The 27,910-nt window shown below is 39.7% G+C and overlaps 3 protein-coding genes across 6 annotated transcripts; 2 read left to right on the top strand and 1 right to left on the bottom strand.

Moving 5' to 3' along the window:
* Positions 1-640: 640 nt before the first annotated feature.
* Positions 641-7,835, top strand: LOC146648382 (uncharacterized). The gene is made up of 11 exons (XM_085389465.1): positions 641-1,008; positions 1,326-1,411; positions 2,132-2,219; positions 2,422-2,881; positions 2,979-3,042; positions 3,171-3,237; positions 4,442-4,589; positions 4,719-4,779; positions 4,872-5,002; positions 5,093-5,182; positions 7,448-7,835. The coding sequence occupies exons 1-11, from the start codon at positions 923-925 to the stop codon at positions 7,466-7,468; spliced, it is 1,302 nt and encodes a 433-aa protein (XP_085245591.1). The 5' UTR covers positions 641-922; the 3' UTR covers positions 7,469-7,835.
* Positions 7,833-24,054, bottom strand: znf644a (zinc finger protein 644a). Of its 2 annotated transcripts, none has more exons than XM_085389463.1 (6): positions 23,916-24,054; positions 18,415-20,857; positions 13,247-13,840; positions 11,030-11,155; positions 8,921-9,023; positions 7,833-8,809 (listed from the first exon to the last, which is right to left on the bottom strand). In XM_085389463.1, exons 2-6 carry the CDS (start codon positions 20,852-20,854, stop codon positions 8,614-8,616), a joined length of 3,459 nt encoding a protein of 1,152 aa, XP_085245589.1. In that variant the 5' UTR covers positions 20,855-20,857; positions 23,916-24,054; the 3' UTR covers positions 7,833-8,613. The 2 variants fall into 2 exon arrangements, with proteins under 2 accessions (XP_085245589.1, XP_085245588.1); XM_085389462.1 differs by having other exon boundaries at positions 23,855-23,986.
* Positions 23,938-27,573, top strand: LOC146648380 (uncharacterized). Of its 3 annotated transcripts, none has more exons than XM_085389467.1 (4): positions 23,938-24,019; positions 26,559-26,657; positions 26,731-26,846; positions 27,196-27,573. In XM_085389467.1, exons 2-4 carry the CDS (start codon positions 26,587-26,589, stop codon positions 27,564-27,566), a joined length of 558 nt encoding a protein of 185 aa, XP_085245593.1. In that variant the 5' UTR covers positions 23,938-24,019; positions 26,559-26,586; the 3' UTR covers positions 27,567-27,573. The 3 variants fall into 3 exon arrangements, with proteins under 3 accessions (XP_085245593.1, XP_085245594.1, XP_085245592.1); XM_085389468.1 differs by having other exon boundaries at positions 23,960-23,992; XM_085389466.1 differs by lacking the exon at positions 23,938-24,019 and adding an exon at positions 24,222-24,724.
* Positions 27,574-27,910: the final 337 nt, after the last annotated feature.

Here is a 27,910-nt window from a genome sequence, read left to right as displayed (position 1 = left end):
ATCTGAATGTAGTTGTACTTCTTTATAGAGTTAAAAATAAATTGAATTCAAATTGATATCTTCTTTGGGGAGCATTTTGAATTTCTGGTGACTGTAAAGACAATTTCAGTACAGTAAAATCATTGTCTCGCTGGAAGCAGTTGTCAGACAATGGGTACACTGTGTTCATAAAGGGACAGAGATGAATTAGCAACAATACCCAGGTGGATTGTAGCATTTAAATAGTCCTTAGTTGGTAATAAGGGGTCCAAAGTGTGCCAAGAAGATTTCCCCACATTTTCTTTTTACGTTTGTTAGCCGCTTGGCTGTGATAGTAAACAGTAGACACTGATGTAGCTTACTGAATCTTTTGGACTGTGTTCAGCACAATATTAATTAGTCATTGTCAGTTGCTGATTTGTCCTATTTGCATACTATGCATACTCTCGCTCTCTCTTCATATATATATTTGTGTGTGTATGTGTGTGTGTTTATCTTGTTAAATTCAGTATGGTTCCAATAACATTTTTTACAGTAAAATATGTTAATGTACAATCCTTAATATAAGGAGGCGGGGTGGGGGTGGGGGGGGGGGTGCCAGAGGGGGTGTTCGCCCAGGGCACCAAACAGGCTAGGACCGCCACTGATGGCTACATTGACTTTCTGGTATGTGATTGACTGATTACACATTTTTGCCCATGAGCAGTTGATTAGAAATGCTTATTCGGGTATCAGGTGAATGTAAGTTATTATGAAAAGGTTTTTACCTCTCGAACCCACCTAAGGTCGGATCAGAATGAATGTGATCCATGAATCGATCCATTCTCTGCTGCACTTTGCTACCATCTGTCGGCTGCTCTAAGTATCATCTAAACAACCTTTTAATAGGCGAACCAGCTTTAGCTTTACCAACAAAGCATATCCTCTATTTTTTTTAAAAATAATGAACCGTCACAATGTGGAAACGTTTCAGGCCCAGGCAAGAAGCAAAGGAGCTACTTCAGGATTTAATAAAATGCCGACTACACGGTATGTGGAGGCTGCACTCTTTAAACGGGGCTAAAATTGTTATTTGGGAAAGTTTCTGATTTACAACCTACATTAAGGTGCCTGTTAATTCAATTTCTGACTCAGTTTTTCTTTTGTCGAGTGGGTGTTAACGGTGCAAGCATTTAATTCTACCAGCTAACGGTGCATAAAGCTTTGTTGTCAACAAATTGTTGTGAGTCTAGCTGTGCAGCTAAAGCTAATAGCAGGAATGGCTAGCCGGTGATACATTCAGTGTTAAATGTTGCGTTTACGTGCGTTGACATTTTATGCTTATTTTTGTTTCATTCGATGAACAGAGTACCCCAAGACTTTATAGATGCTATGAAACGCATATCGGGAGGACAACCAGACATGGCTGCTAACACTCAAGCAGCACAGAAAGGTACAGGTAACCTCTATGCATGCAAGAACGAACACGCACACGCGTCCTCACAGAGGTGCTTTATTACTCTTTAGCTCAACGCTTCCTTTGTCTTTGCGTCGCAGATAACCACTCTGCAAATACAACTGCTGTTTTTGTTTACCTTTTGCCTGATTTGATTAATTTCTGAGTCTAATACGTGTCTTTGAATTATAATGAAAAAGATTTCAGGAACTAGGGCAGTGCAGACGTCACCTCGTGTCTTTTTTTTAAAATAAGTTACACACAGCAGAATCACAAGTTCATTAGTAATCAATTACACCTAGAAAACCCGAAATGTAATGTCCCCATATGAGAACGCAGAGGCTCTGAAAGTTACCGCTCACTGGACATTTTATCAGGTACACCTTAAAAGCACTTTTGCCTTCAGAGCTGCGTCAATCCTTCATTGCACAGTTTCAATTAGGAGTTGGAAACATTTCTCCCAAGATTTTTCTCCGCATTGACAATGTAGTGTCAAATAGTTGCTTCGTACTTGTCGGCTGCACATCTATGATGTGAATCTCCCGTTCTGCCACATTGCAAGGCTGCTCTGCTGGATAGAGATCTGGTGACTCCGGAGGCTATTTGAGTACAACGAACTCATTGACTTCATCAGTAATCAGACTAACTAGATTACATATCTGGAGGCGTGTATTCTCTGAACATACGTTGCCTTCATTTTTCATTTTTATACTGCAGCTTCATCCTCAGTTGACAAATGGAAGTCTTCATTCAAACCAATCGGTGATGAAGATGAAGACTCTCAGGACAAAAGCAGCACAGAAAAGTGAGTTGTGTCTCCTGTAGCCTCGGTCAAGGCTGGCCCACATTTGAGGCTTCATATTTTCATGTAGTGAATTAAATTGTAGAAATAGTGTCTGTCTGCCCAATGAAAGCCAAAACATTTTGTTTAATGTGTGAACGTTCAGTCATTGTTCCAAAAAAAAAAAGAAGAAAAAATTAATTAATCCTTCTTACCCTCATCTTAGGACTGGGCTTTATGACCCTTACAACCCTTTGTCGTCAGACTCTGAACCTGAGATGCCACCGGACCAAGACCACAAACTCTCCCCACCCACTGAGGATAACAGTGTGGAGCGTCAGTGTTTAACTTCAGCGAGAGACTGTCCCGAAGGCCGACACTGGGGCTCAACCTACTCCAAACCAGGAAGCGGACCCCTAGACAGAGGAGAATTTGGCACTGGAACCAGACCTATAGAAATCCCAGGTCTCAGTGCAGGAATTAGAAAGCATGAACAACAGATTTATAGCCCAGAAGCTGAATCACTTAATTGTTCAAGCTTTGGCTCCTTGAGTGAAGTATTGGGCCAGAGAGGTGGCACCCCTGACAGGCGTATTCACAGCTCCTCCACCCAACAGTTTCCTGTACCTTATGGACAGAGAACCAATGGGGAGGAGACGATAACAGTACCAGGATATAAGATGGAGGTATAGATTTTGAGAATAAAGAATAATTTTTATGCAGTTTGGCTACTGTGGTTCAACTGAATCCAGTGTGATAACCGATCCTTTCTGTCCTCTTTAGGCTATTAGATTATCCCCACCGAGGTCACAGGACTATCAGCATCAGGTGGGCTATATGAAAAAAGGTAATGGTAGCTGGGTTACCTTGTTTGTCTCACTATTTCAAATTAACAGCAAGAAATGGCTGAAAGGACTAGATGCTTTAATCACGTCACATTGTCTGAGTAATTCTCTGTATTATATTGTTCTACAGGACGGGACCAAGACCTACCTTCTACAAAGGTGACAAGGAACATGCGCCAAACTGTGACTTTGGAAAAGTAAGCACTGTTCCTTCTGATGTCAAGTTGACAAAGTGAAATCACATGTCCTCTCACCATGTACTCTAATACAGTTTAGTTAAGATGTTGCAGGTCAGTCTGTAACTTTGCCAGTGTTAATAATCTGTCAGACGCACTGAGTCCAGCTGAGTTTGCAGAATTAGTTTTTGCTGCAGCTGAAGCTTGTAATGCTGGAAGTATTCATAGTGATGTCAGCATTTTGGCCGCTTCCATGTTGGTTTTATAGAACCAGAAGTAACCATATTTGTACAAGTGCACAGAAGCAAATTCAGTTAGTAAGCTGACGAAACGTTTCTCCCACTGAACACGCTAATTATACTTTGTACCTCATCCAGCTGAAGGACCAATAAGCTCAAGTCACGTCATCGCGAGGGATCCATCCCTTCACAAACAAAAGCTTCTCTACTTCCTGAGTGTTCAGAATTTATTCAATTTTTCATATAAAGCTCATCAAATAGGTCCTCGCCCGAAATGTGCTCAAGGTCTAACCACATTCGGCGTTGACCTTTTAATTCGCATTATCTTGTGTAATACAGCCAACTAATAATAGACCTTTCTCTCTTTTTCTGTACTTTACACACATCACAATAACCTGTGACTTGTGAGTCACGGGTTTTTGCAGTAAGCTCGATGAGCTGCGTCATTGAAATTCTGGTTTCGGTACCACGCTGTAAACATGTTCATTTTCTTGCTAAAGCTGGAACTACAGTTTGGCACTTCCACCTTGGCTTCCTCTTTCACCCCTGAAAGTTACCACAAGACGTTAATACGTTAAACCTGATTGACTAAACTCTACAGCTCTACTGACTAAAGCCCTGCTAAGTCCTGATGAATATGAGCTGTAACGTAAAAACAAATTAACTTTCCTTATTACACAGACCTGTTCCTATTTTGTTATGTACATTTCCATCACAGCAGTTTTGTCGCTCTTTTGTATATGTTAGGAGGCAAGAGACTCTCAGTTACCTCAGGCAGTGCATGTGTTGTAAAGACATATTTAAAATAAGCAATATGTAGCAGATCAGTTGAAGAGTGGGACTGAAGCACTACGCTGATATGGTTGTTTCAGATGCTGCTTTATATCATAATATTTTCCAGGTTTGACCTTTTACCTCCTACTGGGGCAGTCTGGATTAGTTAATGCCCAAATATTTTTAAATTGCCCAAATCATTTTTCTTCTAGAACGCCCATCACTTGTGACCTTTGTGAGGTTGAGCTTGCCAATGGGCAGGAGCTGCAGGATCATTTGGACAGCAAATGTCACTGGGACACCCTGGAGCACATTCAGCAGAATAATAAATACGATGACGTAATGATAGCGTTCCTTCAGGTACGATCACTGACAGAAATGGTAAAACGAATTTCCCAGTCATGTATTCTGGCTTCTGTATCATAAGTTTGCACTCTGCATGTACTATAGATCCATAGATAGATGTCCAACAGATCTTTTCTTTTTTAGGAAGTGATGCTGTATAAGAGCCATTATTGTAGCCAAGCGGTAGAGGACAACGCTCTTCAAAGTAAATACATGTTTTGAAATGAAAAGTCATGATGTTCATGACAGACTAAAAAAGAAATACTTTCATCCTACTCACCCCTATCGTGTTGTCAGCTCTACAGGAAAATAACCACATGACAAAGGTGGAAATGTTTCATTGTGCTGCTTGCAAAGTTTACATATCCACATCTGTTGCTGAAGTGCAGGCTCACATCACCTCTGAGGAACACCTCTCTCGCACAAAGGTAATGCTGCTGTCCTACAAGTGCAACAACACAGATGTGTTTTCATTAAATATCCTTTTTGTTTACTGTGATTGTTTGACTTTCCCGAAGGAGTTTGAAGTGCATAGGAGACATGCTTGCCTCAGCAAAGCAGAAGCCATGATGAAGGAGCTCAAACCACAGTTTGAACACTTCCTGAAGGTATTTTGCAAGAGATTTCCAAACTATCTAGAGTGTACACAGTGTGCTGGCAGAGCTGCTTAACATTAATCTACCAAGCCAAAAAAAGCAGCTGGGGCCTTAGACTTTTTTAATATTTAAACAGTCGTTTTTACAAAGTGGTTATTTTGACCTAATATTTTCTTAAGTTGTCCAATTGTGGACTAAGTGTACTCAAAATTCAATCTTCTACATGATGCTTCTAAAACGAGTACCTGAAGCTATCCAGTGTTTGGACAATAATAGGATTTTGGTAATTTTGCCTCTGTTTAAGATGGCAGTGGAGTTTGAGTGAAACTATGAAGATCTGCGGTTTCAAAGGTTTTAACGAAAGTATTGTGTCCGCTTTTTAGAAATTGCAGACATTTTCAAGAGGCTCAAAAGTAACTCGACAATTGATTGACTAGGAGTTTCATGGCCAGTTTTGAGGCCTGTTTACTCCATGACAAATTAACCAGGTAAAAGATCTGGAGTTGGTTTCAATTGTTGCCTTTTGTAGGCTGGAATTCTAAATATGAGGTCCAAAGAGTTATCAGTGTTAGAGACGGAGGGCATCTCTTAGGGTGCCAAACAGAAATAAACCTTTCAGAGAGATAACATAACAAAAGGAAAAAAGAGAGAGTGGCTAAATCAACAGTCTCTTTCCTTGGTTTTAAAAAAAAAAAACCCTCTCATGTAGTCAAAGCTAGTCAGGCAATGAAGTGAAGAAAGTCTGATATCAAAATTCATCTTGTAAATACAGAGGATTTGCAACAAGGTGCACACCACCGGTTACGGTTAAGAACAGACAGGTTAGAATAAACTTTGCCAGAAGGAGTCTGCACAGTACTGTAGAAGGTTAAATTTGCGGTTTTGTTAATACTTATTTGTAGCTTCCACACCAAAATTTGATACATAAAAACCCCCCGACTTGAATACAGAAGTAATTTGAAAAACATTAGCTTGCTTCTTTGTCTTTTATTTAGTACAACTGGAAATAAATCTTTTGACAGATTAAACCAACATGAACTTAAAGAACAATAATGGGAAGAGAAATATACGGGCAAGGAGAGAAACAGCTCATCCAAATCAAATGTGGTTGTTGTAGTGTTAAGATATGGGGATGTATGGCTGCCTGTAGTTTTTATTGATGAAATACCTACTGATAGAAGTATCAGGATGAACTGTGAAGTGCACACGGCTATACTCTCTGCTCTAATTTAGACAAATGCTGCCAAACTGCTTAGACAGCATTAGACAAAAGCAACCCAAGAGTATTAGTCACCTGATCTCAAAACAACAAAGCATGTTTTACAGGTAAAACTGACAACAAACAGGTAAAGACCCACAATTAAGCAGGATCTGAAGGCAGCTGCTGTAAAGGCCTTGTACAGGATCTCAAGGGAGGAAACAAAGTATTTGAGGACGTCCATGGGTTTCTAGACTTCAGGCAGTCATTGAGTACAAAGGATTTTTATCCATGTATTAAAAACAATCCTTATATTTAGAGTTTGTCCAGTTACCTTTGAGGCTCTGTAGATGGAAGTCTGTGTATGAAACTGGTTCTATTTCCTAAACACTTGAGGCATAATTTTTGTTAAACCTAAGCTGAAAGTCTTCACTTTATATTTGGGCCTGGTATTATCACTTTCCTTATGTTTCTATACATTTATCCAGGATCTCTGGGCTACTTGGATCTTAATCAGTTATACAGATGTCATCTACTGCATGATGTATTTTGATATTTTTAAGTAATATGAGACTATTGGGTAGATGCGAATGATTTTTTTTTTTACTTACCAAATTTAATGAGTTCAAACTTAATACTAAAATGAATTGGCTATTTTTTAAATAAAGATAAAAATCAGTTCTTAATGGGGGACAGTTCATATGCAGAAGATATTCATGATTCATATGAGTTCAAATAAGTAAAATATGTCTTATTAGTGTGTAGGTAAGTGCAGGGAATGTAATCTTCTGTCTTGCAGAGTTAACTTTAATGCACTTTTGTGTGAAGTGAGACATCAAAGCCAAATTGAAACGCAACATTGTACATAAAAGCATAACTTTATCTTTATGTATCAAGTGAAACGTAACTGAAGCCATAAATCTTATTAATGCATTTGTTTTCACTCTCCGTACACTAGCTCGATTAGTAGAAGCAAATGATAGCCTGCAGAGCTAGGAGTAATTACTAGTAATTAAAGTGTGTGCACTCAGCATGTCTGGAGCTCTACAGATGTAACTAAACTAATTCTTTTCTTTCAGGGTGGCAGCCCATTCGAATGACAGAACTTACGTGATGTTGTCATGAGACTGTTTACACTGAGATGCTGCGGATGAAGAGCAGTCGACTTTACTCTTCATTACCACACAAAACTGCTGTCCCAGTACTCGTGTCTAATGCTGACAGACATGCTGTTGTGGGCCTGTGAACACAATGCAGCTTTTCTTTGTTTATATACGGATTCCCATTTCTCATCTGCCTTGCGTTGCACTGACTACAGCTGCTCCCAGACGATCTCCATCTGGGTGCTTGTAGAAGGTTAAACTTGCAGTTTTGTTAACACTAATTCTTTGTACCGTCCACATCAAAATATGCTACGTTAAAAAACAAAAACAAAACATGAATGCATAAATAATTTGAAAAATGTCAGATTGTTTCTTTGTCTTTTATTTAGAACAACACAAATGTTTTAAGCATTGTATCTGTGTGATATAGTACATTTAAAATTAAATTATTTCAAAACAGTATATTTAAACATTAAATATAGGTGACATGTATGAAGGGCTTGGTCAGCACGGGTTGTGCGTGTTAGGTCTCTCTCTCTTTTTTACCTCTTTTCTTCCTCAACCACCTTCAGTTTAAATCTTGTGTTAGAAACAATGCAGTTACTGAAATACTATAAAACACTCTTTCTATGCATGACAAGTTTTCAGACATTTTTTTTCTTTTTCATTTTTTCCTTTTTTTTTTTTTTTGTTGTTTTGCACTTTCATTCAAAATATTTCTCTCAGTAACTCTGGCCTGAAAAGAGACTGTGGGTTTTGATTTGACCATGTTGCAATACAAAGGAAACATGACTTGATGTGAATATTGATACAGAAGAGAAGTGCTCCCAGAAACTGACTCAAACCATGAGAAATCTGAGGTAAAGGTTGTCTTCATTAGAAATGGATTCCACACTACATTACTGCATAAAACAAAACAGTCTGTCCACTTGGAATTGTATTCCAAAAAAATGGACCATGTAAAAACAGACAGGGTAACAATATCCAAAATAATTGATTTTTTCATCTGTCCAAATGTGTACAATATCTCAGGCAATATTGTACTTTTGGCCGGTAATTTGTTGACTAAAAAAACCCAAAAGTGAACATCGAATATACATACACATACAGTCTAGTGAAATCTAAAAAGGTCCCCACTGGCCTCATGAGACAGCATGTGTGACTGTCAAGGAGCCATCTTGGTCAGTCTTGAAGGTTGGGGTGTCTGTGGGCAACGAGGTGACCTCTACCATGCCTAGCCCAGTGTGAGGGACGCTAGTGTTCATTATGTGTCTTTGTAAATGTTTTATCCAGTCCTCCTGAACTGACAAGGGACCTTGGAAGACCAGGTCACAGAACCTGGAAACACAAAGAAATGCAAAACCAGGCAACCAGGTTATCTGGCAGCTTGAGACTGGGGAAAAATGAATTGGGGATTAAAAAAACAACAAAAAAAAGCAAACACATTACCTGCAGGTGAGCCTGTACATTTCCTCTGGTGTTTGAGTTAAGGGCAGTGTCTTCTTTTTTGAGCCAGGCCTTGAGCGTGTCCTAACTGCTTTACAGTCAATCGCTGAAAGACAGAATTTCATTTACAGCCCAACATTAACACTACAGTATATTTAACATTATAATGGATGAAAATATTTGATGAACACTGGAAAATTGTCTAATGACATTTCAGCAAGAGTTCTTTGAATGGGCTTTGAATGTGTGGACGTTTTTGACTTTTGCTGTATTATGCATGGTCAAGTGTGGCTAAGAAAGGGCCCAAGATCAAAGTGTGATGATGTGCGCCTGCAGGAAAACTGGGTCCTGACAACTTGAAGCCACCAAGAGGTCGCTCTGCAATTAAAATCTCTGCTAAAGCTCCAAAAAGCTGATGCCCTCCTACATTCTTACCTTGGGGAGCACACAAATAACCACTGGTGGACTAAATATAACTAAGATTTGGACATCGCAGCTCCTTTTGGTTTCCAGCTACACAGTTTTATCAGGCTGAGATTTCTGCTGCTGTTGGTGCCTGAAAGTTTGTGAACCCTTTGCATAAATATGACCTGCTGCCAGAATAAGAGATCCCAGTTAAACAAGATAAAAAATATTACATCATTCCTTTTATTCAATAATCCAACGTTACATAAGAGAGGTAAAACTATGTGCTTTTTGCTTTTGCTCTAACATTCTTGCTAGGTTAGGGGTTAGGATTCTGACTTGGCCGCATAGTCTTTATTCTTCTTTAACCTTTAAGTACAAATATTAGCGATGAAGGTCATTGTATTGCTGCACGACCTACTGTCTCTCTCGAGATTTACATCACAGACAGATGTCCTGGTTTTCCTTTAGAATTTGCTGGAATAATTCAGAAGTCATTGTTCCATCAGTGATGAAGAGGCATCTCGGCCTAGATGCAGCAAGCAAGGCCCAAACCATGATACAACCATCTGCTCCTCTCCCTGCCACGCACAGCTTTGCTGTTTGGTGTTCTCCTTTTAACAATTTAATGAACCTGAACATTTGCCAGCATGGAAGTGGTGTTACCCTGGGGTCCTTTATGATCATATGAACTACACACCTTGCTCTTGGGTGATCTTTGTGGGTCGACCACTCCTGGGGAGTGTAACAGTGGTCTTGAATATCCTCCATTTGTACACAATTTGTCTGACTGTGGAACGGTGGAGTCCAAACTCTTTTGAGATGATTTTGTAACCCTTTCCAGCTTCATGAGCATCAACAATCCTCTTCCTGAGTTCCTCAGAGAGCTCCTTTGTTCTTGGCATGATGCCGTTCCACAAACACAGTTAGATTCTTTTTTTTTTCTTTTTCTTTTTTAAACAGAACAGGCGGTGCACTCACACCTGATTGTAATCTGGCTGATTGAAAACATCTGACTCCAATTTCAGATTAACTGATAATCCACGAGGTTCACATACTTAATGCTAAAATAATACATTTTAGGACTTGAAAATCTGAAGTTGTTTTTGGTCACATTTATGCAGAAATCTATTAAATTCTAAAAGGTACTTTTCTTTGGAGGTTTTAACCAACAGTAGAGCATTTTTTATAAGTAGATGCTCACTTTCTTTGCATTGGCTACACTTGAAAACAAATATTTTGAAGGTAATGCGATCTGATGTGATGCTAGTGTAAAAAGAAAGCAGAAGGAGACTTCTTTGTGGTAAATGCTCCAAGACCAAAGATTTTTTTTACATTTTTTTTTATTTGAAGTGGAACTGCTACTAAAACTGTGGTCAACACTGCAGAAAACAGATTGGCTTTTGCAACTATTCCCAATCTTCCAAAAAGGGTAAAAGGAGATTATTCAGTACCAGGAGAAGCCAAAGAGTATGCACAGAGGAAGAATAAAATCACTTGTTTTGTGAGCCCAGCTGTTTTGAGTTTTGATGTTTTTGTTACTGATAAGACCTAGTCAGGAAGAAGGCTAAGACAAAATTCTGGCGTGAAACTGGATTAACAGTTTATGGGGACATAGTAGTGTGAATGGTAAGTGTAACTGTAAAGGTTTTAAGAAGAAAGCATACAGGGCGTAGTCTGACTAAAGATTTTACTAGTTGCACTTACTGGTTCCCTCGAGTAAGGCGATCCTTTTTCTTTTTGCATATGCCCGGAGGTGATTTGACAATGCAACACCACTGTGGAACGTTGCGTTGCAATGGATGCACACCTTCCTGTTGAATTCACCCTTCTCTGCGAAAAGACAAAATCAATAAGAAGAAAGTAAATACAGAGGTTTAGTGAGGTTTACTTATTCGTCAGAGGTGTTGATGAATTGTAGAAACAGACACTGGTAAGTTTATCATGTCTAAAATCAAGCTTTCAACAGTTTTCATCACATTTCAGCAAATAAGCTGTCTGTGACAAAAAAGAAATGTACTTGGAAATGCCTAAGTGTCAATACTTTATTTAATATTATACTATTAACTGCAAGGCAATAAAACAAGAATAAAGCTAATCTGTATTTCGTGTAACAGGCACTTCCGTTTCATCCACAATACAAGGTACAGTGGGGCAAAAAAGTATTTAGTCAGCCACCGATTGTGCAAGTTCTCCCACCTAAAATGATGACAGAGGTCAGTAATTTGCACCAGAGGTACACTTCAACTGTGAGAGACAGAATGTGAAAAAAAAATCCATGAATCCACATGGTAGGATTTGTAAAGAATTTATTCGTAAATCAGGGTGGAAAATAAGTATTTGGTCAATAACAAAAATACAACTCAATACTTTGTAACATAACCTTTGTTGGCAATAACAGAGGTCAAACGTTTACTATAGGTCTTTACCAGGTTTGCACACACAGTAGCTGGTATTTTGGCCCATTCCTCCATGCAGATCTTCTCGAGAGCAGTGATGTTTTGGGGCTGTCGCCGAGCAACACGGACTTTCCACTCCCGCCACAGATTTTCTATGGGGTTGAGGTCTGGAGACTGGCTAGGCCACTCCAGGACTTTCAAATGCTTCTTACGGAGCCACTCCTTTGTTGCCCGGGCGGTGTGTTTTGGATCATTGTCATGTTGGAAGACCCAGCCTCGTTTCATCTTCAAAGTTCTCACTGATGGAAGGAGGTTTTGGCTCAAAATCTCACGATACATGGCCCCATTCATTCTGTCCTTAACACGGATCAGTCGTCCTGTCCCCTTGGCAGAAAAACAGCCCCATAGCATGATGTTTCCACCCCCATGCTTCACAGTAGGTATGGTGTTCTTGGGATGCAACTCAGTATTCTTCTTCCTCCAAACACGACGAGTTGAGTTTATACCAAAAAGTTCTACTTTGGTTTCATCTGACCACATGACATTCTCCCAATCCTCTGCTGTATCATCCATGTGCTCTCTGGCAAACTTCAGACGGGCCTGGACATGCACTGGCTTCAGCAGCGGAACACGTCTGGCACTGCGGGATTTGATTCCCTGCCGTTGTAGTGTGTTACTGATGGTGACCTTTGTTACTTTGGTCCCAGCTCTCTGCAGGTCATTCACCAGGTCCCCCCGTGTGGTTCTGGGATCTTTGCTCACCGTTCTCATGATCATTTTGACCCCACGGGATGAGATCTTGCGTGGAGCCCCAGATCGAGGGAGATTATCAGTGGTCTTGTATGTCTTCCATTTTCTGATGATTGCTCCCACAGTTGATTTTTTCACACCAAGCTGCTTGCCTATTGTAGATTCACTCTTCCCAGTCTGGTGCAGGTCTACAATACTTTTCCTGGTGTCCTTCGAAAGCTCTTTGGTCTTGGCCATGGCGGAGTTTGGAGTCTGACTGTTTGAGGCTGTGGACAGGTGTCTTTTATACAGATGATGAGTTCAAACAGGTGCCATTCATACAGGTAACGAGTGGGGGACAGAAAAGCTTCTTACAGAAGACGTTACAGGTCTGTGAGAGCCAGAGATTTTCCATGTTTGAGGTGACCAAATACTTATTTTCCACCCTGATTTACGAATAAATTCTTTACAAATCCTACCATGTGAATTCATGGATTTTCTTTTCACATTCTGTCTCTCACAGTTGAAGTGTACCTCTGGTGCAAATTACTGACCTCTGTCATCATTTTAGGTGGGGGAACTTGCACAATCGGTGGCTGACTAAATACTTTTTTGCCCCACTGTATACTCTTATTCTCTACATTTATGCTGATGAAACCTTAATTTCAACACACATGCACACTCACAAACACACAAAAAAATCCTGACAAAAAACAGCTGCTGCAAATCTGAGTTTTAGAACATGCACAAGCTTAGACAATTAAATTTAATGGTAGTCCAAAGCATTGTTACTTACCAGATATTTGGTTTGGCAGTGAAGATACAACTTTTGCTCCTGAATTGTGTTCACTGTTTGAAGAAACTGTTATCATGTTTCTGGATATCTGAGAGGATCCCTTTAGTCTGGCATCTTCCTGACACTTCCTTTTCTTTAGAATTCCTATCAAGGCAGTTGTGCCTGAGAACGAATTTTTAACATCCAAATTCGTCTCCTGTTGCCTTTGTTCAGATTCAATTTCTGCTAAAGAAAAGGTGGGTATCAGTGGTTTGGCTTCAGTGCAAACGCTTGAATCGGAATTACTTTTTATGATTCCAGTATGGGGCGATGTGAAACGATCAGCACTGGACAGCTTAGAAGAAGCACCATAGTGGAAATGGTTCCGTCTCTTTCCCACAATCTGAAGGGCCCTCTGGAACTCCTTCTTGTCCCTCATCAGCTCTCGTAGTAAAAGTAATGGGGATTTGTTTTTTGATGCAAAGCTTTTACCAAGCTTTTTGAGGTGGCCTCGTATGTGGTTTGACTGCCCAGTCCTGTTGTCAAACGAGTCCCCACATAAGGGACAAGAATGAATGCTCTTCACGGTCTCAGAGTTTGACTCTAGCTGTAATGCTGAGAGAAATAAAATAAAATTAGGCACAAAAACATTGCACCGTATAATATCAGACATTTGAACTTTGTAACACTGAACGACTTTTAATCTATAATTTAAATCCAGTTTGCAAGTTGGGTTTTATGTTTTATGCTCACAGTTCCTTCCACTGGTTTTATACAGGTATCTCAAAAGAATGACTGTCAAGATTTCGGATGCAGCTAGCTACTGTTGGCTAGCGCTTTGTCACATGGAATTACACAGCGGGTAGCTCTGCATGCTTTATTTGGCAGAGTTTTTACCCCAGAAGGCCTTCCAACTATTCCCATCAGGAAAGGCCAGATAACCAAAGGGGATTTGTGTCTCTGGCTGGAATCAACACAGTAATCTTCCACTTGCCCAGCAGATGTGTTAACCACTACACTATGGAGATGGACGCAGCCAGGCGGCTAACCACCCCCCACCAAAACAAGATGGAGAATTTGGAAGAAGGTAGCCCCACTAATTTTCACAAAGCAGTTCTTGAGAGTTTGTCAGTGTTGATTGTTACAGATACAACCTACTGACCTTTGACACTATAATGTTTACATATAAATTACCGTATTTCAAAATGCTTAAATTCTGCTGCACTGTTGGCTGCAGAAATCACCAAGACCAGAAAGAGAATCTTTAATTTTCTCTTGTTGCTGCTGATGTGGACAGAAGATGACACTGGATTGCAGTGACAGATCACAAACAATGGAAGCCTACAGTAGATTGTGGAGCGAACATTTCATTTGATCTAACCATCTTGCAGAAAACCCTATTTATAGATAGTGTACATTAGTGCTGGGCGATATGACGATATATATCGTGTGGACGATAGAAAAATGTCTATCGTGCCATTTGTCTTCTATCGTTTCTAACCTAGTTTTATAAATTATTATATAAAATATATCATTAAATAGCCTGTGGCAAATATATTAGTGTTGTCTTGTCACTATACATACTCTAACTTTATGCAAGAGAAAATAAAGTATAAAAAATCTGATATTTTTCGTAGGGGTGCAACAATACTTGTATCGGTATTGAACCGTTTGATATAGTGCTTTCAGTTTGGTACGCATATGTATCGAACGATACAAAATTTTAAATTTATTTTATCAACTTTTCTTCTGACGATGCTGTCTGTGTTGAGAGCTCAGTGGATCTGCGTTTGACTACTCCGCCTAGGCTGCACTGTCGAGCGCAGATCCACTGAGCGCAGCGCAAGCTAGCAAGACAGAAGCTAAGCTCGTTGCAACATGGCAACTGCCTCAACGCTACCCGAAACTGAACCTCCACCACCCTCATTCAGATCTGGAGTTTGGAACTGTCTTTGTTTTCATGTGAAGCATGACCCTGATGGTAAGCGCGTCATGGACGAAAGTAAACCAGTATGTCGGATGTGCCACGCAATGCTCAATTACATTGGTGGGAACTACTGCGTTAGCGCAGTTAGCTCGTTAGCGTGTTGACGCCGTCCAGCCCCATGCACGGGGCGATCCGCGGTAACTCGTTAACGGAGATTTGCCGCGTTGTGGCGTTAATGTCATTTTAACTAGATTAACGCTGACAGCACTAGTGGGAACACAACGAATATGACTGCACACTTACGCCGACATCATCCTAGTGCAAAGACAAGTGGAAGCAGACAAGTGGAAGCAGACAAAAACAAGAAGCACGCATGCTACAAACTTTACCCGAGTCATTTAGACAGCCGTTAGCACATGATTCTCCTTATGGGGACCTGATATGTTTAATATGCTGCCGAGAATATAGCCCAGAAGAAGCGTATAGTATAGCTTTTATTTTGGAAAGAGCCATTTCTCTGTAATAAACTCTCTTTTCCAAAGATGAGTGATTTCTCGAACAGATAGATTTATTTATATTTTATTATTTTGTTGTTTCAGCTACATTAAATTTAAAAACTGTACTTTTGAGTTAAAATATATATTTATAATTTTAATAAATGACAAATTAAAAAGGCATGAACATTTTTTTGTATCGAAAATATATCGAACTGTGACACCCAAGTATCGAACCGAACCGAACCGTGAATTTTGTGTATTGTTGCACCCCTAATTTTTCGCAAAGAAACTCCGTCTTGTGGTTTTGCGACATGCTTTATGGTAACTCAAAACGATGGACGCGCGACAGGTTGCAGTTTCATGCCCGGACATGCAACAGGCAGAGACAGCTACAAAGGCAGCCCAAGAAGAAGCACTTTCACCGAAAAGAGGGGATACGTCTGTGATTTGGTTACATTTTGGGTTCAACAGCACCGACACAGAGCAGAAGACGCCCATTTGCAAGCTATGCTATAAAACTAATCCCGCACCCGATGGCAACACAACAAATCTCTTCTATCACCTACAGAAGGTACACAAAGGAAAACTCAAGAACCCAGAAAATCCAACCTAAACCAAGTTATGGAACAACGGAAGCAAGTTTGGAAAAGAAAAACTATAGCCAGCCGAAGATAAAGCAGTCTTTCGCACAAGGTACGCCGTTTGAGAAAACATCCCAGTGCCATAAACAAATCACAGGAGCCATCTCGCGTTACATTTGTAAAGGCATGGCCCCTGTTCATGTAATTGAGAAGGACAGCTTTCGTGACCTCGTCACCCTCTGCGCTCGCTGTTTACAGACTGCGTACTTTCCACATGACCACACTGGAGTCATGTTAGCCCAAGGTATGAGTCTGCCATTGATACATATTTAATGTGCATAAAGTACATTATGTACATATATACATACATGAGTACTACATGCATGTATATATATATATATATATATATATATATATATATATATATTAGTTTTACCAACATATAGAGATTGACAGACCACGTGACTTTCGCGCATTGCATGCCGGGAACTCGTGGCAAAACAATCCAAGTACCGCATCAAATGCAAGCATTTGCAGCACCGCAAAACGTTCATTCTCCGGTTCCAATACCTTCTTGCTTTTCCTTTGTCCCCCAAAAAAGTTATGTACAAAACGAAGGCGAACAATGCCGGTCCGTACAAAGACAGACTTGATGAAAAGTCAAAGAAAAGATACGAGGAAAAAAATCAAACGACTGAAAGGGTCAGACCCTTACGAGCACACAGAGTGGACAAAATACATTAGCGTGCTGCCCAACTTTCACCACGCTCATATTTATAATTATACGGTTCTTGGAGTGAGTGCATACACTCATGAAGTTTAGTAACTTCAGGTCACTGCAACAAGCCCAGGTACAGTTTACCGATGGATGGGTACAGGACCTTGAAATGCACCGTGTAGAACGAAAGACCATCGTATGAACAAACGTAAGTTTACCAGTCTCACAAATCGTCTTCATAAATACACATTCGTTAACCGTTTATTAATAGGACCTTTGAGCTCAACGGTAATTAATTAGTAATGGAAATAATTTCTGGTAGCATCACAGAAATGTAGCAGTGACAATAATATTGTATGCTGTAATCGTACTGGGCAATTAGTGATACAAAAAAACCTGTTTTACCCTGTGAATAAAAGTATATGTTTTTGCCAATGTACCATGGTAATAACAGAAGTGAAACGCAATATTGTGTCAGGACAATTCACTATTTATGCACAATAAACAAAGGAGCATAGCACGACAATTTCTGTTCAGCGCCAGACTTGCTTGTAACCTATATCACCAATTATGTTATGAAAAGTATTAACTACTACAAAACACTGAGCTTTTTGGAAATGCTTTGGAGCAGACTAACATGTGAGCTGGAGTGCTCTGGGATGTTATATTTGGTCTTTGAATGGCTGCAATCCAGGCCATCCGTCGGCTCTTTGTTACTTCGGAAACATGGCTCGAACAATTTCTCTTCAACAACGTAATCCAATAACAACTGATCTCTTTACCCGTCGGCTTCCCGTGGCTGTCATGCGACCGGCTATTGCAGTTAATAATACAACAGCTTCTTGCCATTTTTTGTGTTTCTTTTTAATCGCTGTGTAATGTAATTTCAATTGAAAGCCTGCGTCCGCTAGTACCTCTTGCCACGAGTTCCCAGAATCCTTTGCGGTTTTACCCCTGAATGACGTCACATTTTCAATCTCTATATGATATGCATGTTAGTAAAACAAATATTTTCATCTACTGTTCTGGCTGTAGTAATTCCGAGTGACCCCTAATTAAGAATTAATGTGTCTAGGTCTTTGTCAAACTTTTCAGAGAATAACTGGAAACATTGTGGTAATATTGCGGTATATTGTGATATATATCGTCATTGTGATATAAAATAATTCATATCGTGATAAATATTTTTTACATATCGCCCCGCACTAGTGTACATAACTAATTATTGCAGTTAATAACTGGTCAGTAACAACCAGTCACTAGAGAAAAACTCCAACCAATTGGCGAGTGGTACCTTCAAATTAATTTGATTAATCTGTTGATGGTTTAGTTTTTGGAACCACATTTTGAGATCTCCTGCAGTATCTGTTACAACTCGGCAAGAGCACATTTTAACAGTAGTAATAAGGAAAGCTGTAATGTACAAGAGTTTTTCTTTTAAAGAAGAACATGCAATAAGCAAGTACCTTTTTTCAATCGGCGTAATGCTGACATCTTCCGTCGAATTCGCGGCCTTCTGTCTTGACAAGCCACCTGCTCAGGAGGCACAACATGGCGCGCATTGTAGCTGAGCCCTACCCTATGAAGATGCCCTCGGACGTGATTTGACAATCCAACACCTGACTCAAATACTGCAGGACAATAAGGACAGTTCTTGCGGTCCGATTCCAACTCTGACAAATCATCTCCGAAGGACTCTCCCAATGGTATTTGGTGGGCTTCAAAGGTTTCTTGAAACACTTCTGTTTCTATGCATTCTTCTTTGATTTCAGGGTCAGTCTGCTCTTGCTCTTCAGTCTTTATCTTCTCAAAAAGCCTTTTAGATGCTTGAAGGGCACCCCTCATAGACATTCTTCTGCTATATGTGTAAATGATGTTTTGTTTTTCTTTTTTGATGCCATTGTCAGAAAGGTTACTGTTTGCATCTGTATCTTTAAACTGGAAAATATCCCTTTCATCATAGTTGGCCACTTCTTCAGGATTGACTTTTTTCGGACTTGGCAAAGGTTTTGGTAAGATAAAGCATGAGTCTTGGTCGGAGGTGTTGCGATATGGGGTGGACATCTTTCTTTTAGATGGTGTCTTTTTGACTGTCGAGGGATCTATAGTCACACTGGAGCCATTTGGGGATAAAGTTGATTCTTCATCCTTGACTGTCAATGTTTCAAGCAACTCATCACAACCATCTTTGTCACTGTGCTGAACAGGTTTACTACAATTATTGCGTTCCTTCTTCTGCTCTAAACTCTTTTTTCCATGTCTTTGTCGAGACAGGAGAACATTAATAGATTTGTCCAGTTTTGACTCTGTTACTTGAGACCTGGGGCCTCTCTTAAGCTTGCTATTTCTGAATAAGTCTGAAATGTCACTGGACCCATTAGGTGAACAAGCTCTTTTAGAGGCAATCTGATTTTTGATAGAGATTTTAGATGTAAACTCTGCATCTTCGACAGGAGTTTTACAAGTAGGCACTTGCTGCTCCTTACCTAGTTGTGCGTTTTTCTCTCTATGCTGTGCGGCTTCATATTCTTCAAAACTTTGTTGATGGCGTCTGAGAAGGTGATTCTTAAAAACAGTTTTGCTAAAAGCTCTATAAGAACAAATATCACATGAGAATATTCCATGATCATCCTCCTGCACTTGCTTTCTAACCGTAATAACAGTGTGCTGCATAATGTCATGTCTCCTAAGGTCATTTTCACTAAGAGTCCTGAAGCTACATTTGTCACATCTAAACTTTCTCTTGTCCTTCTCATGTGTCTTTGCATGTTGAACAAATGTGTTTGGGCAATTTGTTCCAAATGGACACTGAGGACAGAAAAACTTAGCGTTTTTATCATCTTTTTTCCGATCATTCACACCTTTGATCTCTTCAGTAAGTCTTGTTCTCTTGTCCTTATGGATGGACATGTGGTCAATAAGCAAACCACTTTGTCTGAAAGACTGGCCACACTCTCGGCATATGAAGGGCTTTGGTGAAATATTGGGAGGTTCAACATGAGACTTCATATGACGATGCAAATGATGTTCTTTCTTAAATATAAGTTTACATTTTGAGCATGGGTAACAGGACGGCTTCCCCTCTGAATGAGAATTTATTGTGAGTCTTCCCTTCAATGGAGAAAGTCCGTGTTTCATGTTGTTCTCATGCGAATTCCTTGAAGGTCCATTGTAAAGAATTTCCTTGATGGCCTTTACTGTTCCATTTGGATACTTTGAAACTTTTCCTGTTGGTGATGACTGTGACTTAGAGAATTTCCTTGACTTTCTGACTTTTCTGACAGGAATGGAATCTTCTTGGCCTTCAGCCTCAGACAGTTCCTCAGATGACTTGGGGCTCAATTCAGGGTAAAGGTCTTCTGAAGGATCTACCATCACAACCATGTCCATTTTCCGTTTCCTTCTCCTTTGGCTATTAGCAGGAGAGACTTCCTCTTTAGTCTCCTCACCAGGGGAATCACTATGGTTTTCCCAAAGAAACTGCATAAACTCTTTGTGTGGGTCCCAATTTAGGTCACTGGTGCTACTGAAATTATCCAATGAGTTCTCAGGTGACTCATCAAATCCCCAAATTCCTGCAGTGTCGATTTCATGTACAGTTTTTAGAGGCGTGATACTCTTTTCCTCCTCTTTTTCAGAGGAAATGCTATTTAGTTCATGGGCTTGTGTAGCCTGATGGGAAGAAGGTCCATTTCCCAAGCCAACCGGAGACAACATATCTTCATTCGACAGAACATCAAGGACATTGTTTTGTTTTGGGGAAGGCTTGCCAAAGGAATCAGTGCAAGCAGCGGATTCTTGCGCCATTCTCACTGGTTCCTGTAGGAGTGTGAGGGCATTGATCTCAGGATCTGCATCTTTGTCATCTTCATCAACACCTGTCAGACATGACATTTCTGCTGCCATGACCTAAAAAAGAAAAGACATTCTTAAATATACTCACTAACAAACAACTAAATAGTATAGTATTATTCAGTTCAAACCTCTGCCCTGAAAATAGACCATTGGTCTGGAAATTATGTAGCTTTTTTGACTTCCTCTTCATAGTACACACATATTTGTAAATAAAAGAAAACTTCTGTGTTAAAAAATTGTATGGTAATTTTTTTAACATCATACGTGAGCTATTGAGGTCACATGAGGCAAGGTGTGCATGGGGGATTAAATCAAGGATCACGTTAGAATAGTAAACTATAAGTTAATGCTCTCATACAGGTATTTTCTAACCAACTATTTTCTAACCATTCATTCATCGATCCATTTGCTACCACTTATCCAGCCAACAAAGAAACCTAGATCTCCCTCTCCTCAGCCACTTCCTTAAAGTGTTCCTATGACAGTCAAGACATATAACCTCTCCAAGGACATGTCGTTCTTCCAGGACATGTCCTTTTTCCAGGACATGCCCTTCTTCCAGGGTATGTCCTGGAAAAAGGACATGTCCTGGAAGAACGACATGTCCTTGGAGAGGTTATATGTCTTCTTCCAGGACATGCCTGGAACACCCAGGAGACACTATAATCAGATGCCCAAACAAGCCCCTTAGTGGTTCTACTCTGAGTCAGTGAATGACCCAGCTTGTCCCTGACCTGGAGTGGGTATTCTATCCTTTTCTGACTGAGAACCATGGCCTCAGACTTGTGTTAAGTGTTAATTCTCATTTCTTCCAATTAACACTGGGCTGCAAACTGCTTCAATGTGAGCTGGAGGCAACCACTTGATGAAGCCAATAGAACCACACTGTTTACAAAAAGCAGAAGCCACCAAGGTGAAAGCCTTCCGGCACCTGTTGTTTCCACCTGAAGATTCTGTCCGTAAAAATTAGAATAGAAACTGTGACAAGCCCCGGTGAAGTCCAACACCCACTGGAAACGAGTCCGGCTTATTCCCAGCAATGCAAACCAAGCATTTTGTTTTTCTTTTGGTACGATAACAAGGAGCAAAATGACTATGTTTTTCCATCACATTCATGGGTGAAGGGAGCAATGCTGTCATCCATAGGCCCTTTCCACTGGGCATATGGAGAGCCAATGGAAAGGGGTTTTCCATTGGCTCTCCATAGGCAAATACCTCAGCAAATGGACACAACTACAAAACCATGTTAAGCATAAATCTATTAACAGTTGCTTACTACAGTACTAGTCACAAACATGCCAGGGATGGTTACTAGCTAGCTATAACTTAGATATTCATCATGTAACTTATTATACTAATAGTCAAGTATAAAATATATATATATACACCGGTTAAAACCGGATGTTTTTATCAGCATGTCAATATTATTGGCCAAAATTTGCCATTTGGAAACCTATCAGTATCAGTATTCATAATGGTCGATAATTTAAAAACTCGAGAGATGGGAGAAACACCCTTCTTGCTATGAATATTGACATCACATAATTTTTCTGCCTCTCCAACCTCTCTAAACACAAAGTAGGGCAGGGCATAAACAATTAAGTAAATACCCTAACAGTTGTTGTCTGTGGTTAACTGTTTAAGGAAAAAACAATATGGCAACATATTGGAACATCGATTTTTTAACTCACCAAACAAAACATTTTTGCAATCTTGAAGTAACACTTAAATTGCACATTACCGTTAGCTAATATTTTTGAACTTTTTCATACCTCGCTGCACAGGAATAAATGTTTATTTTGAACCTCAAGGGCGTAGGTAGGAAAAATGGTGCAGTAAGCATAGAATCCGCAAGAAGCTGCTGCCAAACAGCAAACAGAGCTGGGGTCATCAATCAACCGGAAGAACATTATTCATTTAATTCAAAAGCTTCTTTCAGATTGGAAACCATTCCTGACACAACCCTGTGTCTCCACCCATTTTTTTGCATGTTAGGCAAATGTGTTAACCACTACACTGCTGAGCCACTAATTGTTGTTTTACTGAGTATTTTGACTATTCATGTCATTTTTCAAAGTAAAACACAATTACATTCTTATAAATAGTACTTCTTTATCTTACACATTAGGTGAATGAATGGGTTAGGTTTTGGACTAAAGCCAAAATTCATCTTAAATTTGCCAAAAAAATTGTTTTTTGACACTAGCCAAGAGAACCAAGAGAACAAACATTTAATGGTAAAAATCATTAACAGGAGCCCAGAAATGCAAATATAGATCAGTGGTAGTTAGCATTGTCTGTACATGCAGCTTGTAGCATGCTTTAGCAGATAGTATAAACTTGACAAAACAGGAAACTGTTCAAAATAACATTGAATATTTATATTTTTAAATGTGCAATTTGTAGTTCTTGGTTATTTAGATGTATAAAGTAAAGCGTTTGGCTATGCTACCAGAGTTGACTTCATGGCTCAATCAGCATTTACTGTCTACAAAATAAATAAAACTAAATACAAAATACACTCGATCCTTAGCTTAGATAATTAATTCTGGTCATTGTTAACACCACAAGGTCGAAGGAGCGAGAGGTGTTGTTTTTGAAGGGCAATAAAAGTGTCATACCAAGTGAATGCTTCTGTGGCACACAAAGGTGATCCTAACATGTACGTAGCAGCACCAAATCTGCACAGGGATGGACCTTATAAATGGCTTTTGGTGAGCGGTGTTGGATTTTGTATAGAGCTGAAACTTTCAGCACAGTTGTTCAGGTACATGCCAGCCCACGACAGTTGGTGTCAGTTTCAAATATGCCTTTTTTTCAGAGCAAATATGATCATCTAGACAAATGTTCCGTTGAAGGATCATTACATTTCTTTGACGTTTATATCACGATGTGTTGCTGGATGCTGCTTGCAGGAGCTGCAGACCATTCCATTAAGGCTGTTCCACACCAAAACCTATTCCTCAGGCTAAAATCCAGCTAATGACAATCGTTACTCGCTACTCATAATACAAACACCATTCCAAATGATGAAAAACAAACAAACGTTACCTCTGAGTGGTGTGGATGAAAACAGGGCGCAATTTATACGCTGCATTGAATAATTTCTTACTTTCGTCTTCCATCTATTTCACAGTCGCCATTTTCCTGTGGTGGTCTGGTGTGGGACAGATCATTTCTTTCGTACGGGTAATCGTACACGTAATTTACTCTAGTGTAAGAGGACAAACTTTTATCCAAATAATTACGTTTAATCCTGTGACTGTTTTATATTACAGCTATAGCAATAGCTCATGTTTTCGTCAAGTATTATTTCGTCGCGTATTGTTTCGAGTCGGCCTCATGCTCCCCCGAGAGATTTGTAATGGTTCAGTCCAGATAGGAGGCATAAAAGCAGAGTTAATGACCATCTCTTTTGGGTAGCAGATTTTTGGGGGGGCTTGATGTCGTATAATCACAGTTTTAATTGATAAGATAAATTGATAGGTTTGGTTTGGATTATTTTAAGCACACATCTGGTTTTGCTTTTTAAAGTTGCTACTGACGCACAGACAGGAATTGTATGCCAACACAGGAGAAATGTTAGCACTACCCCCCCCCATGGTTGTCTTCTCTTGGGTCTTTGTTGCGTTTGTAGCCGGTTATTAGCTTAGTTCTGTAACTCTCTACCTCGTAGTTTAAAGACTTGAGACACATTTTTTAAACATACGCGACAAAATATAAAAATTAATCCTGTAACCACTCTTATACCTGCCCCTGATTGTTTATAAGGGCATTTTTCTACAGCTGAGTTCAGCACTGTCAAAAGGAAAACGTATTAATAAAACTATTGTCAGTCACTGTGGAGTGAGGTCAGCGGGTTAAACTCAGGCCTGACTAAACAATGTCTTCGTATCTGCAGAGTAATGTCTGTTATCACAGGTGGGTATACAGTCATCATTTTAAGAAAGACATTGTTTTTAACTTACCTAAGCGGTGAACCGTCAAAATGTCTGCATAATTTATTGTGATTAGCTGGTTCTTACATGTTAGCTAAACTAAAGCTGCCGACACTTCTTTTGTCCTTAACATAACAGCCCTGAAAAGTAATAATGTAAGCATTTTGCTCTTAAACACCTTCATTTAAATGCAAATGAAATGCAAACAGATTGTATGTTGCTTTGTTCAGGAGGTGAGCTGTCATGCTGTAAACATTTTCAAGAAATCTGTTAATAACTTGTATTAGCTTAAATGCTAAAGCGATATCAACTGGATTATGACTAACACGAGGGCTGTGCAAAAGGCCTTTGCTAGGAAAGTGGGCAGTAGGTGCAGTGATTTATTGAAACATGTTCAAACGTACATGGAAATGCAGTATATAAGGCAAAAACAAAAAAACAGAGTTCATATAATTCTAACGTGCTTGAAAGTTGATATTTGACCACCTTTATTCTTCATCACAGCCTGAACTCACTTAATCAGAATCAGAATACTTTATTAATCCCTGGGGAAATTACGTAGCATTAGGCAGGTAGAATTAGGCACCTTTCCTGTAATTTCTCTAAGTAGTCTTGCTAGTGCTCCAAGCTTCTGGAAGGACATTCAGAGGTCGTCTTTGGATGTTAGCTGCCTTCTGTTCTCTGTCAAGATGATCCCACACTGCTTCAAAAATGTTGAGGTCCAGGCTCTGGGGAGGAGAATCCATAGTGTGATAGTGTGCCATTGTGTGTGTGTGTGTGTGTGTGTGTTTATATACAGGTATGCTTTTACTTCATCTGCAGTGTGTTTGGGATCATTGTCATGTTCAAAAAATGAAGGTGTTGTCAATCAGACGCTTTCCAGATGATATTGCTTGGCGAATCGAAATTAGGTCATGACTTTCAGATACTGTTCATGTGCTATAGATAGTTTTGTTGGCCTTATACTTCTTCTTTTGTCCTCTGCTTGCCCAGTTTACTATTTTCCTTAGGAAAATACTGCACACAGTACTGAGATCTGATGCATTTTCAGCTAACAGCTCGTTGGGAAGCACCTTGTTGATGCAATAATTTTATTTTAATGCCTGCCAAACTTTGTGATCTTTGGTATTTTTTGTACTACAGAAATGTAAAGAAATTATTTGCTGACCAGCTGCTAGTAACAAAGTGCCTAAAGATAGAATTTAAAATAGGTTCTTTTGTAAATTGTCTGTTATTTGTAGACACAACACTGGTACCCTTTCATGCTTCAGTGAGTCATAGGTTATTTTTAACTGGCTTAACAAACAACAACAAAAAATTCGTAAAATGGTCAGGTACAAGGACTGGACTGAAAAAGCACCCAATGTCCAAAGGAAAACTTTGAAACACCTTCAGATGTTTGCTTTTTTTAATACCAAGAAAATCTGGAATCAAAATATTTTTAATAATGAGGGATGGCTCAAGATTATAGCACAGAACTGTATATTAAAGCTAAATCATTCCCATGTTATCTGCCCAATGCTATGATACTGTGGGGATTGAAAACTTTAAGGCCATAAGGGCATAAACATGGTATAACTACATCATTAAGAGGCTTGATTGAGTCATGAAACAAAAATGAAGATAAACCTGTTAGCTCTGTGTTAATCTTTACCACAAACCAAAGTCCTTTGGTTGGCAGCAACAATGGCAGTTTCCCCACATTCTCTAATCTAGGTTTTATAGCGAACAGGTCAGTTGTGCATATGCATTTGTCAAATCTCTATTTTCTTTCCTCTTAATCATTTACCCCTAAACCGGTTTGTATTCAAATTCAGTGAGTACATAGCTGTATTATCTGATGAGATGCTGGACTCTGATGACTGCACCTTGGCCTTGGATGGTCTGTTTTTTGACAAACCCGCTGTCCATGAAGTGTAAGTACAAAAAGGTGTCCCACTTATTCCCTTTTGTCTTTACTCCTGTAATCTGAATTATTCTTTTTGACAGAAAACCACTGCACCAGGAGGTCAGTCAATGGCAGCTGGAAGAGCCTCCATCTCTTACTCATATTCCAGCCACTCAGGATATACAAGAGGAAGCTGAATCGCTCTCTACACGATACAGTATGTTGTGCTCAGGATTAGGTTGAATTCCTTTTCACTTGACTTGAGTAAACTGCTCAGTATCAGGCCAATTGAAGCCCTACTAAATTTAACTCTGTGACTCACTGACTCAGTGGCTTGAATAGGCTTGAAAGCATTCCCAGTTTTCTTTGACTTTGCATAAACAAATCTGAATCTGGGTCTTATGATATATTCAGGTATAGATGGAAAGGTTAATTCCCCGATGTTAACTTTGTTTAATCTAATCAAAGCACTGAAGGCGGCTTTATTAAATTTTTTAGAGGGAAACGCATCACAGCTACCAGCAACTTGGATTCAACTCTTTCTCATTCTTCAATGTGACTTGCAGGTTTCTCAGAGGCAACCCATAAGTTTCAGCCTCTTTTTAAAGGATCTGCTGGCCTTAAGGTGCTACCTTCAGCAATCAGCAGTTCCTGCAGTTTTAACAGTGATAAGAAAGAGACTGAGAAGACTAACGGAGGTAGCAGCAGCAGCACCAGCCAATGCGATGGCCTCCAGGGAGGTGAAGGGTTCAGGGATTACTCTCAGGGTGGTTGTCAGAGTGGCAGAGGTGGCGATGAAACCCTGCAGGACTCTGGTCATGTGGGCCTCAGCAGATGGTTGTCTCAGGACTGCAGCAAAAGCCTGCCTCTACAGACAAGGAAAGTCTTAGTTATGTGCACATTGTTTTCAGATATTTACTGTGTTGCATGTGTTTAATGATGAGTAGAAACGTAACAGTTCCTTGTTTTCAAGGCGTTTTAACTGCAGACCCATCACTGTGACCCATGTGATGCCATAAAAAGCAAGTCAACTCTTTGCTGATCTGCGTTATATGGCCCGTGGGATGTTTAAACTAACAGGATTACTATCATTCACTCTATAAAACACACATTTCCATTTTTTTATACATGTGTACCGTAGTGCTGATTTACTCTTTAATCTCTGGACTCATAATAACACAAGAAGATGCTAAGCTATCCTCCATGTTAGCCTTGTTACCTGATTGTGCAGCCCCCTAACAGTCTAATCTGCTTCCACCTCTCTTCTCTTTCATTTCTTTA

Source organism: Rhamphochromis longiceps, linkage group LG18 (genome assembly GCF_057381845.1).
Source record: "Rhamphochromis longiceps isolate RC_006_pf linkage group LG18, R_longiceps_female_GT1.1, whole genome shotgun sequence".
Classification (NCBI taxonomy): Eukaryota; Metazoa; Chordata; class Actinopteri; order Cichliformes; family Cichlidae; genus Rhamphochromis; species Rhamphochromis longiceps.
Note: the sequence above shows the minus strand (reverse complement) of the source record. Positions and strands in the feature narration are given on the sequence as shown.